Source organism: Frieseomelitta varia, unplaced genomic scaffold (genome assembly GCF_011392965.1).
Source record: "Frieseomelitta varia isolate USP_RPSP 00005682 unplaced genomic scaffold, Fvar_1.2 scaffold_759, whole genome shotgun sequence".
In the NCBI taxonomy this organism is placed as follows: Eukaryota; Metazoa; Arthropoda; class Insecta; order Hymenoptera; family Apidae; genus Frieseomelitta; species Frieseomelitta varia.
Window position 1 is genome coordinate 382,452 of NW_025110544.1, and position 12,998 is coordinate 395,449.

Here is a 12,998-nt window from a genome sequence, read left to right on the forward strand (position 1 = left end):
TTTTTCTTTTTTTGCTCGTCTCTAATTCGTAAGCGGACAGTTGAAGAGACAGGTGAAGAGAAAAGTTGGACAGAGTTTGCTTGCAGGGAGACAAACACGAAGGAAACATCTTGCCAGCAAGATGTTTACCTACCCTTTTACGTTTCTTTGAAACAACACAATGTCACAGAAGAGATTCGGGCATTTTTTTAATTTTTCAGATACGACAGAGACAGAGGAAGCGTGAGAAGTTACTATATATCGGACACAGTCTTTGTTCACACTAAAGCGCAACTTCGATCGATTGATAAGAGAAAGTAAAGTGGAGTGAACCAAGCTGAAGAGAAATTATTCGGGGGAGAGGAAAAGGAGAAACTTTGAATGCGAGATTTTTCGAATATTTCAATTCAAAAGATTAGTGAAAGCAAAATGGAGAGTACGCGATTTTCAACAAAATTCAAGTTCACACAGTTAATATATGCGTGCAAGAAAATTGCAGAGTGTCCACACTCACACACACACACACACACACACATATACAAATATGGAAGTGCATCATTTTTTTAATCGACTCTCAGAAATAGGTTCTTTGTTAATGTCCATTCGGGCAAAAATACTCGGTTGGCGTCAACGTCGAGACCGGAAGTGAAAACACATACAACGAGACAGAAACACGATAGATATGCGGTTACATCACGAATGCACACGGAGAAAATGTGTTTCTCTCGCCAGGTTTTAACGCAGAAGAGAAAAAAAAAAAATTTTTAAAAAAAAGAGTGAAAATAAAACGAAGAAAGGAAATCAAAAAAAAAAAAAAAAAAAAAAAGAAAAAAAAAAAGAAAATGGGACACGACTCGCGCACCAAGAAGTGAAAGCAGAGGAGATCGCAGAAGAGAACATTTTTATTTACAATATTTACAAGATTTCTCCCTTTTTCTTTTCTAACTTTTTGACGGATCTCGAATTAATTTCTCACGCAAACACCTTCAGCTTCATTTTCGTTCTTCCCTCAATTTTTTTTCTTTTCTCGTTTTGAAAATTCGCATTTTCGTACTTTGATGTTCTCGCGAAGGAGACAATTATAATTGAACAGAAGGAAGCCAGGAAATTAAGATTTGAAACAATGTTTAATAACACGGGTTCGAGAAGTTACATATTTTTTTTTTCGTTTTTTCATTTTCTTGTTTTTTTGCCTTTGAATTTCGTAATTCGCTGAAACACTCCCAGATTCGATAATCGTGTTAATGAATGTCGTGAATTTTGATCTTCAAGAGAAACTAGGCTACTTGAGACTGTAGTATATTATTCGAGCGATCTGAAATTATTCCGATGTAATATTGTGGTGGATTCTTACCTTTTCGACGCGGTCTTTTTTGACACAACCTGTACGTAAACGACAAAAATTCTACAAATAATTTGCATCGAACTAAGAGCTCCTGTCGTAATTTGGTCATGCTGAATTGAAAAAAAAAAAAAAAAAAAAAAAAACGAACATCTTGCACATTTACACCATGCGAAGATCAAAATTTTCTAGGCTCCAGAACAAGAGAAATAGCCAAATATTCAGCAATTCCAAATATTTCCGATCTTCTACGAGATTTAAGTAAAAAAAAGAAAAAAATTTATTCGTTGGAACTTAAACTACTGAACCGAGAGCAATTCCACCTTTTCTCCAATATTCTTGTTGGCAATTTGAGGAGGAAAAGAAAGAAAGAAAGAAAAAAAGGAGGAAAATTTAAACGCAAACGCGATCGATGGAATTGTCCCCAACGTCGACGTTCACTTTGTCGCAATTCCAACGTCGACGACGAATTTTTCGATTCGTGCGCGAAAACAAAGCTACGCATTCGAAAGAAAGAAAACAAAAAAAAAAATATATATATATATATACGTGGAAGTCGATCGATCTTCGTTCTTCTCGTTCTCAAAGCGAGAACGAGCAACTCCACAGGTTCCAAGACGCCTCCTTCTACAACGTCGTACAACTTCGAAACATCGAACCAACCTACTCGAACTCGTGTCTTAACTCGAGGGTTGCTCGTCGATTTCGCAACTTCCAAATACATTTGCAAGGAACGTTAACCGTGGTGTTTCGCGGCTCGTAAAAAACGAGGGTCGTGTGCTAAAAACCTCCACCAGTTCAGACTTTTCCCCCGACTCCACGTTCGTCCGCGCACTCGCGAGCGTCTCTCCGCCTCTGAAACCTACTCGAACTTGGTCGAAAACCACGAACGACAGAGCGCGAGCGGTGTTTCAGTCGATCCAACGTGGCCAACTCCAAAGGTCATCGTTTCCTGCCGTGAGACCAGCGGTTGGAAGGTTCAGTGGCTCTCGGCGACGACGTGGACGGTGTCCCCTGGGCCATCATCAGCACCAGCGGCTGCCCGAACGGTCTGGTGCCCGACATCGACCCGCCGCTACCTCGTCCTGGTCAATGGAATTGCAACGATTCGCTTTCGTTTCACGCCTCCTCACCCGAATCCGCCGCTCTTTCTCTCTCTCCACGCAAGCGCCCTTCGTTTCAATTCACACTCTCGCTTTCCGCTGGCGATTCTTTTTTTTTTTTTTAGTCGTTAGTACGCGCGATTCCATGAAATCTCGCCCAGTGGCTGGCTGTCTCCTAATTAGGCGTGTTACACCTACACGTCTCCTCCGGGCCATCTACTCGGAAGTCGACGTGGTTTGGTGGTTTCCAGTTTCTGGTGACGGAGCATGGTTAGTCTTCTTTTCTTTTTCGTGTCGACGCTCTGCTGTTACGGTTTGCGAATTTGCGAAGCACAGCTGCTGTTTCTCTGATTGTAAGCTGTAATGTTTGGGATGTCTGTCGATCGATATTAGTCACTTCCTTTCCGTGGAATTTTGTCGAGAATTTTGTCGAGTTGTTAAGGATTAAGTTATTCACTCGGAGCGATCGTTTTGTTATTTATGATTTGTGTTTTTCTAAGTAGCGGGGTGCAAAGCGGGGAAAGCGGTCGTCTCTTCATCCCCGGAGACACGGTGCTTCATGGTGAAAAATTCAAATTCCGACGTCCTCCTTCCTTCCACGATGTTTCTTTGAAGAGACCGGATGATCGACGGGACTTCACATCATACGTACACATTGCACGATAAGAAAATAAAATAAAAATAAATGTTTCACGATAACAATTTCTTTTTTCTCGTAGCAGTTGCAGAGGATTTTTGTCAAACGTGGAGTGTTCACTCCGTGAACGATGGTTCTTCCAAAACTGCCTCGGCGAAAAACTCTCTCGAGATCGGGAAAATCGAATTCGTTCGATGATCCCGGGAATGTGACAACCGGACTGCAGACTTTCACGCAGGTTCACAGCCTGATATTCTCATTTCATTTGCCAAATATTATCGATAATTGCTATGTTTTAGGTTAATTTTAAGTTAAGTTTAAGTTAGGTTTAGGTTTAGGTTAGGTCTAGATAATTGCTATGTTTTGGGTTAGGTTTAAGTTAGGTTTAGATTTAGGTTAGGTCTAGATAATTGCTATGTTTCAGGTTAGGTTTAAGTTAGGTTTGGGTTTAGATTAGGTCTAGATAATTGCTATGTTTTGGATTAGGTTTAAGTTAGGTTTAGGTTTAGGCTAGGTGTAGATAACTGTTATGTTTTAGGTTAGGTTTAAGTTAGGTTTAGGTTTAGGCTAGGTGTAGATAACTGTTATGTTTTAGGTTAGGTTTAAGTTAGGTTTAGATTTAGGTTAGGTCTAGATAAGTGCTACGTTTTAGGTTAGATTTAGATTAGGTTTAGTCGCGTTATTGCCTTATTTCCATTACTCGGATCTTCCACAAAATCAAATGCACGAAAATCTGCAGTCCAGTGGCGAAGAAACTCGGAGAATTCTCCGAGTAGTACAAATGGCGCGCGGATAGAGAGGAAGAATGAAGATGAAGCAGGAGAAAAAGCAGAAAGAAAGACAGAGAGAGAGAGAGAGAGAGAGAGAGAGAAAGAGAGAAGATGGGAGATACAGAGAAAGAAAAGAGAGGCAAACTGTTACGAGTCATGTCCCTGAAGAACAGTACATATACTTCCGTCTCTGACAAAACGTATAAAAGAAAGAGAAACAGGGTTACGTGCCACCTTGAAGCAGAGATTGCCCGGCCATCGAAACCTATCGAAGCTCGTGGAATCACTTCAGCGTTGCATCCTACTCTTTCTTTCGTTTTTTTTTTCTTCCTCTTTTCTTTCACATTCCAATGCTTTTACGTAAAGTGAAACTGTCGTTGTAAACATCTGATATATTCTCGTCGTTGATCCTTTACTCGAATTGCAAATGAATCCGCCGTTGCCGAGTAAAACGAACTGAATGGAAGATTGAATTCTAGTAATTCTTTGCTACGCGAGAGAAATTTGTCTTCGACCGTCTCTCTCGTTTTAATTTGTAATGCTAACGAACAGCAGGTCTTAAAATCGAATCTTCGTTTCTTAATTACTGCAACTGAGTATATGTACAGAATGTATTTCTACCGGGTGAATCTACTTTGAAACAAAATCTAGAAATCTATCCCTCGCGTTAGATATAGCTAGGAAAGAGAATTTGAGAGAAATTCTTCTTGAAATTCTCCACCGCTAAAAATTGAATATACTTCATTTTTATGGAGTTCGAGTGTATCACGTGAATTGAAACGATCTTAAAAATCTTGTTCAATCTAATAATTTCTAAAGTATTGTTTAATTATTATAATTATTATAATAATTATATCATTATATTATAATTATATTATTTCTTTCTCTAATTATTGCAACTGAATGTTTGTAATATTGAGTGTTTAAAATCTAATAATTTCTAAATTATTATTTATCACAATTATTATAATAATATTTTATCATTATATTACAATTATCTTATTCCTTAATTATTGCAACTGAGTGTTTGTACACAATGTATTTCTACCGGGTGAGCCCATGTTGAGACAAAGTCCAGAGATACTCGGTATATACAGGTATAATCAGTAAAAAATGTTTGAAAGAAATCCTTCTCCTTTGAAAGAGCGTCACCAAAAATTAAATATTTTTCCATTTTTAATACGCTATCTCTTTTTTCTATAAATGACAATTGGACGAAGCCAGACCTAACGAAACGTTCCCGTAAATTGAGACGAAGTCTCTCTCAACTTTCAAACGTAACTCAAACCCTCCCCCTCCCCCCTCCCCATTTTGCACGCTCGTAAATTCAACTCTCAGAGATAGACGATTTATTGCAGTTTCGACAATTCGAGCCATTTGTCAGCTATTTCCCTTGTCACGGTAGGATGCACTCGTGAAGAGCACTCCACTCGCTCGCAGAGTCTAAGAAACGGGACGAGGTGATGAGAGGGGATGGGGGAGGGGGCAATAGAAAAATTGGCGCGTATTTCTTTCGAAAAGTAAGAGAGGGTGAGATCTCTGCTTCAAGGTCGAGAGAGGAGACGGTGCCTGTGTCTTACCAGAGGTGGACGAGGAACAAGGGTGGGAAGAGGCCCTCGCTGACGAAGGTGCTGGAGGATGATCTGCTGTGGGAGGCGTAGGTGGTGAGTTTGTCGAGTTTCCACGGATCTCGCCTGCCTGCTTCAGCACCTGGTATATGGCGTCCACGTCTGCCCACACGAGACACACAGAGATACCAACAGCGACATCGCACGAGGTGCTTTCTTTTCTTTCTGCTCGCTTTTATCTCATTTCCTTTCGTTTGTCACACCTTTCCTCCGCTCTTTTTCGACTCGAAGCAACCCGCTCTTTGGGCAACAAGTGTCTTCACGTTCGCTATAGTTCTACGTTTACGATTCTAATGACGATCCGTCTCGTTTCGACAGTGTTGTACTTTTAATTATCTGTTCGTTGCAATGGGATTTATTAGGTTACACTTATACTTGAGCGAATGAGTTTGAAAGATACCCGAGGCCCATTGGAACCAGGTGCTTCTCGTCAAGAGTCGAACTTCATTATTGTATACACTGACGGCACGTTTGTGTCAATTGTTCAGAGTCACTGAGCATTCTCAGCAAGACTTGGATCTCTTACGAGACATATTAATGCCTACGTCCAAAAGTTTCGATTCTAGAGTCATGTTTGTTTGGACGAGTTGCTTTCTACCATTATCAACCTGTTTGTAAATTAAATTTGCAATTGTGATTTTTATTTCACGAATGTGAAATTGGCTTCGAACTTTTACTCTTTGTGCAAGGGAAATTTCGAAATTTAAGAGAGAGCCAATAATCCGCCGCGGATCGGTACCGCGTTTCGCGTTGAAATTATTCAACGTCAATTTGCAACATCGCTGGAGCGAATGACGAAATTGGCGTCGATCGTTCGGAGGATGGGCTGACAGTGGTGTCAGTTCGAGTGAATCAGGTTAAAAGAATCGAGAGCGCGTAACAAACTGTTCAACAGGAAATTACACCAATAATTCCCGGCAACTCCCAAGCGACTAAACAGAGGTTAACTGTCATTCTAATTTCCACATCAAGGAAAATCTTTGAAATTTCTGAGCATTCGCCAAAAAAAAGCTAAAAAAAAAGAATACGCGTAGTGTTAACGTTAGTAGTTAGCACTCGCGTGGCGCTAGTAGTCTCGTTGGTCATCGCGGCCTCGGAAAAGAAATTTTTGACCCGAAGAAAAAACATCGTTTCTCACGCGGCTAATTGTCGTTCTAATTTTCACATAGAGAAAGTAGAGTTTTCGAAGAATTTGGAAAATCTTTGAAATTTCTCGGAACACTAGAAAATAAATACGCATAATGTTAGCGTTAGTAGTTAGCACTCGCGTGGCGCTAGTAGTCTCGTTGGTCATCGAGGCGTTGGAAAAGAAGAAGCTTTTGACCCGAAGGGAAACATTATTTCAAAAAACTCACGCGAGATCACCCGGAAACGCTTAGACGCTCGCTCTATTTCTTCAAGTTTGTAAACCTGAAAGCAATCCCGTTTCGGTGGCTGCGAATTTATCGACCCAGTGAGTTCAATCTCTAAGAAGCCTCCGAGCGATCGGCTTTCCTTTTTTTAGCTTCAGTGACTCTAAACGAGGACAGCCACGACACCTGGCCACACAAAACACCGAGATACACCATAGAGAAAGAGTTCTTTTTTTCATATTTCGCGGTCAGGGGGTGGAAGGGAGGGAAAGGAGGCCGAAAGGTGAATGATCCGATTAATTGGTTAACAGCGATGGACAGTGATGCACACCATGATCTCTGACCCTTTCTATGTGCCTTGTATATCGATGAATCGTGATCTGGGAAGTTGATCGAGGTGAAAAGATGAGGAAGAGAGCTTCGTGCAAAAGTTCGATTCTTCCATCGCTTCGGTACACATATTTTTCTTCCATTTTTTAGAGTTTCAACTTGCAGACCGATCGATACTCTTGTACAATGAAACTGAACGTTCAAAAGGACTTCTCCGATCCGTACGACTAGTTCATTTTTACGGTTCGAGGGTAATTCATTAACGGGGTAGACTTCAGGGTAGCCGGCGACAGCTGAACCGCGGAACCGAAAATTGATCCAGAATTAGATTTCAGGCCATCAGGCTTAAATTTCAGTGTAACGATTATTCGTCAATTTCACGCGATCTGTTTCCACCCGGCTTGCCTCAATCCCGGATCAACCCCCTAATCCCCGAGTCTTTCGGACGACCACGTCGCGGATTTCCATCGTGAAAATGATGAACCGATCTTGGTACCACCAAGACGTTCGACTCACGCAGCGTAGATCAGTCCCATTTCTTAGAGGATCGATCGTCCTCGACAACGAGAGAGAAAGAGAGATAGATAGGTAGATAGAAAGATAGATAGAGAAAGAGAGAGAGAGAGAGAGAGAGAGAGAGAGAGAGAGAGAGAAAGGAAATTAAAGAGAAAAAAATCAACTTTCGACACAGTCACAGTCCCTAACTGGCGAGTACTTACTGTATTCCGCGGCTGCGGTATCGTCCACTTGTGTCTGAGTCTTTTGTCGACGAAGAAGGGGGATCCCGCCGCTCTTTTTAGGCGCCAGGCTCGGGCACATGGCAGGCTGCACCAAATTGATGCAATCGGTGTGGGCGTTCGCTTTGCACCCGCGACACCTGACACCCTGCCGACTGTGGCCGCGCAGCACCTGGCCGCACGCATCGCACGGAGTGATCTTCCGGTAGGTGTACTCGCGCCAAGAGTGGCCTCCCTCGGATTCCAAGCTTTTTCTGCGAGAAACGATAGAGCTTTGAGCTTTTTCCTCTGTGTAGAATAATATAATCATAATACTATAATCATATTAGTCTAGTATAGAATACTAGTATAGTCATACTAATTTAGTATAGAATACTAGTATAGTTATACTAATCTAGTATAGAATACTAATCTAGTATAGTCATACTAGTCTAGTATAGAATACTAGAGTAACATAACAATATTCATATTAGTCTAGTGTAGAATTATACTCCTTCTAATCTAGTGTAGAATACTAAAGTAATAATAACTATGGTTATATTAGTCTAGTACAGAACTATAGTCATACTACTCTAGTATAGAGTACTAAAGTAATACAGCTATGGTCACATTAGTCTAGTATAGAACTATAGTCGTATTAGTCTAGTATAGAACCTATTAGTCTACTATAGAACCATAGTCATACTAGTCTATTAGTCTACTATAGAACCATAGTCATACTAGTCTAGTATAAAATACTACTCTAGTACAGAATACTAGAGCAATAGTCATACTAGTCTAGTATAAAATTAGATTAGAATACTGATCACAATGTGATGACTGGTAAGAACACTTTGAAATTTGACGCAAGTAGTTAAGACTAGTTAGATTTTGACCATTAAATAGCATATTCTTGGAATATACTATTAACTTTCATCATTTATTTGTATTTATTTTTGAAAACTATAGGTACCTATGTAAATGGTAGGTTAATGATGTTCTTGTTACAGTTAGTTTCTCGAGGATTACAATAATCGTAGAAAACGGGATTTCCTCGGAATCCACTAACAGAGTTGTTCCAAGAAATTACGATTTAATGCATCAGCGTTATGTATATACCACAGGACAGATGGTCTCTGTTCATGGGAATTAGGCTACTTCCGCGAAACAAGATTTCCAGATCCGTTTGCTACACCTGTTCCTAGGAACTGGCGAATTTACCATTCCCCACTATTTGAGATAGTTTCTCCAAACTTTGCTTATAAATTTTATCCAATCGCGATATTAGATATTAACCGAACATTCGGGCGTGGTAGGCTACTCACCTAGACATGGCGACGACTGTAGAAACGGCATGGTACATGGCCTGTTTCCCTCTGCGTTAGTGAAGCATTGACAACAAAACACAACAATACCGGTTATTCAAACGCAACCATTTCTGTTAACAAAACTCTACAACAAAACAGCTTATCTAAAAAAGAAAAGAGAGAAAGGAAAGAAAAAATCCATGAGAATAGTAGAAAACAAAAGTGAAACGAAAGAGGGAGAGATAGATACGAGTCCATTCCTCATTCAGTCGAAAGTTCATTCTCATCGAAATGTCTACTGACTTGTCGGTTGATGGCGGAGTCGTCGGCGAGCTGGTCTTCAGGCTCTTGAACGCTTTCAGCCATTTGTGCTTGGTACTTCCGGTCGAGCCATTCGACATCTTCCGGCTGCTCACCCCATCCGGTTGGCCGGTCTCTCCCGCCCCGAACAGCTCCTTCTGAAAACCCAAGCGAAACGTCACCTGTAACATCTGGACTCCGTCAAATGAGAGAAACTTTTAAATAGCATTCAGTCCTCTCCTAGCGCTGGGAAATTTTTTCAAAACTAAAAACGACCATCACTATGAGAAACCAAGTGATTGTTGGATTTGCTTTGGGAAAATTTGCAACAACGGAGGAAGAAGATCGAAGATTTTAAATAACTGATCACTTTTCGCCTTTGTTCTTCTTCCATTAAAATTCGATTCCCTGAATTTCTGCAGTTCGATGCGATCTCGCAGAAATATAACGAGACAAATTTATCAATAAAGAATCGAGTCCCCGTTCGATCGGGCTGCCTTTTTCCAATTCGTTTCTTCGTCCCAAGGCTGTTATAATAATGGAAAATGTAAACGGAACCGGATAGGGGCTCGTCACCGCGGCGTCGGGCTCGGACGCCGGATATTGGAAAACTTTTCAGAAAACTTCTCTGTCTCCAAACGGCGTGACAGCGTAATCGCAACGAGGATAGTCGAGTTTTTTCACGAGCCGTCAAGCAACTCGTGCACGACCGTCCGGTAAATAGATATCCGACGAAGTAGGAAGCCAGAACGGTTTTAATGCGGCGGCTCGGTCCGCCATTAATTGGATTCTATTAGGAACACCTGATGGCCTGATCAGGTAACACCCGGTTTACCAATATATGTGTATTATTTCTCCATTCGTTCTCTTTCGTTTCATCGAACAATTTCAATTAAACACGACCCGATAAATATCATCGTGTATTGAATATTTAAACATTTATATATCTCCTAAAGTATTCGAAAGTGTGCAAAATTTTTGAAATACACAGTTAACGAAAATTATAGAGTTAACTAAAAAAATTAATTAATTAATTAAAATTAAACGATTTTTTTTAAATATCATCGCGCATTGAATATTTAAATATTTCAGTATCTCGATGTTCGAAGATGCGTGAAATTTTGAAACAAAATTAAGAAAGCAAGAATTAACGTAATATTCGAAGATGTGCAAAATTTTTGAAATACACAGTTAACTAAAAAATTAATTAATTAATTAAAATTAAACGATTTTTCTATTAAATATCATCGTGCATTGAATATTTAAATATTTCAATATCTCGATGTTCGAAGATGTGTGAAATTTCGAAATAAAATTAAGAAAGCGAGAATTAACGCGTGTTTAATGTCGTTTTTAGCTATTCTCCGACGACTGGTTAGCTGGTTTAATTTCATCGAACGAATCCGCTAATTGAATCGAGGCGACGAATTTGTCGAACGATTAAAATTAGGACGAGCATCGATTGTGTTCCAGCTACCGAGATTCCTATCGTGTGCTCGAGCATGATGTTGGGGCTTCATTCATAAAGACACCGAAGGAGCATCGACCATCTTGCACCTCGCAATCCTATCACTCGCTCATCTCACAGAAACGGAACAGACGATCGATCAAGCAAGCAGAGACAAGAGAGATAATTCTATTTAATTTCTGTTCGATTCGAGATCTAACAGAGAGTTACGGAAATTTTCGAAATATACGAATTCTCTTAATAACAAAGTTCTTTTTTTAAGTTTTAGAAATCTTTCTCCCCGACATGTTTCCTTCCCTTCGTAATTGTTTCGTCGGAACATTGCACGAAGATAAGAACGCGATGAAGTTACGTCAGCGGTGTTGTGCGTTCGATCGAAGTGACGTAACGTTATTTACAAGTAGCGTTACGTTGCTTGAAATTAAACGATTATTGATCAAACAATGGCAACAGCACGCGATTTTGAGAACCTTGAGTTCTCTCAACGTAGAATTTTGAAGGGCATCCAAAAGGTGCCTAGATCCTAAATATGTGTATCGATCGACAAATAGAACCGAAACAGTTCAATAACTTTGCAAATAATTATTAAATACTCCGACAGATATTCGAGCAAATAAACTCAATCTTAGGCGCAGAGGAAATAGAAGATTGCAACTTCAGAAAGCGTCTGACTCGATGAAAAGAACTGCTAGGAATCCCCGACCCAAAGTGCCCCGCGAAGAGTCCATTCTACCAAGCAAGGAAAGCCACTCTCTCTCTCCGTCAGCGTGAAACATTCGATCACACGCAATTCCGAGCACGTGCGGCGAAAAAGCTTTCTCCCACACGCGTGTGTGTCTGTGTGAATGTATGAGTGCGTGTATATGACGCGTGTTAACCACGGGGGGAAGCGTCTCGACGCTTCGAAACACCATGCGTCACGTGTCCAAACACCATGCATCAGCTGGCCCCCAGACAGCAGGTGACCTAGCTTCCCGACATAGACCTTCGTCCGTCACTCGACTCCCTACAGGATTCCACACACAGATTCAGGCACAGTTTCACTAAATACACCGTTGTACGGACGTGGTTACGGGGCAGCAAGTGCCGGAGATAACCGCAGTGGAGCCGCATAGCAACGAGGGGCGGCGAGGATCCACCAGCGCGAAAAAGGCACACTCTGCGCTACGTGTGAAACGAGACTCGATCACTGCCTGGCCGCACACGACGTCGTTGCCCGCGACCTGGATCCGCGAATCGTTGAAAAGCGACAGCGCCGGAAAGGTGTGTTTCCTCGTGTGAATCCAGGTGTTGTGTGTTTCAAACGGCGATACTAACGACTTGTGTGCGCAGCGTTGTCCAGCCCATTTTCCGCGAGGACTAGCCAGGCTCCTCCTGCCACCCTGACCTAGGAGAGCGGACTCGAGGCCAGGAATGGATTTTCAGACGGCCGCCGTCGGTGGGTGACCCAGTTGTCAGGGCGCATGTCGCGCGATTGCGCGCCCGTATTTATTCGGCCGATGTGCCGCGTCGCGCCGCGCTATGCGTGTTTACGCGTATCCGATTTATTTTGTTTCGCACGCGTTTCATCCCTATCTCAGAGTTTCCATTGGATTATTACAGATTATTATTGTTATCAACAAGCATCTAGTTTAAATTGTTGAAATTGCAAAATGTACAGATATCTCAGCACAAAAATCTCAGGGCAAGTGTATTTATAGTATTTGTATAACAAAAATAATACGATAAATGTAAATTGTATATTGTGTACGATAAATGCAATATTTGAAATATAAATTACTATATTACGACGTAATATAGTACAGTACTCTATATAATAGAGTACTATACAATTTTATACTAATAGAGTATACTACACTTATAAAGTACTCTATACTATATTTATAGAGTACCATACTAATAAAGTACTATAAAGTATTATACTTATAGAGCAATAGAGTACTATAAAGTATTATACGAATAGAGTATACTATATTTATAGAGTACTGTAAATTGTATACTATACTTACATAGTACCATATTAATAGGGTACTATATTATACTATACAGAACTCTATATAGTATAA

At 40.7% G+C, this 12,998-nt stretch overlaps 1 protein-coding gene across 4 annotated transcripts in view; it reads right to left on the reverse strand.

The window, feature by feature from the left end:
- Positions 1 to 12,998, reverse strand: part of LOC122535741 — a 73,680-nt gene that overhangs the window by 1,925 nt on the left and 58,757 nt on the right. For 2 of the 4 annotated variants that reach the window (XM_043667523.1, XM_043667524.1), the window contains exons 7-10: positions 9,468 to 9,622; positions 9,183 to 9,233; positions 7,861 to 8,132; positions 5,412 to 5,561 (exon numbers count right to left, since the gene is read on the reverse strand). In XM_043667523.1, coding sequence (XP_043523458.1) covers positions 5,412 to 5,561; positions 7,861 to 8,132; positions 9,183 to 9,233; positions 9,468 to 9,622 — 628 coding nt within the window. The remainder of the gene's footprint in view (positions 1 to 5,411; positions 5,562 to 7,860; positions 8,133 to 9,182; positions 9,234 to 9,467; positions 9,623 to 12,998) is intronic. The other 2 variants (XM_043667525.1, XM_043667526.1) reach the window with 2 other exon arrangements.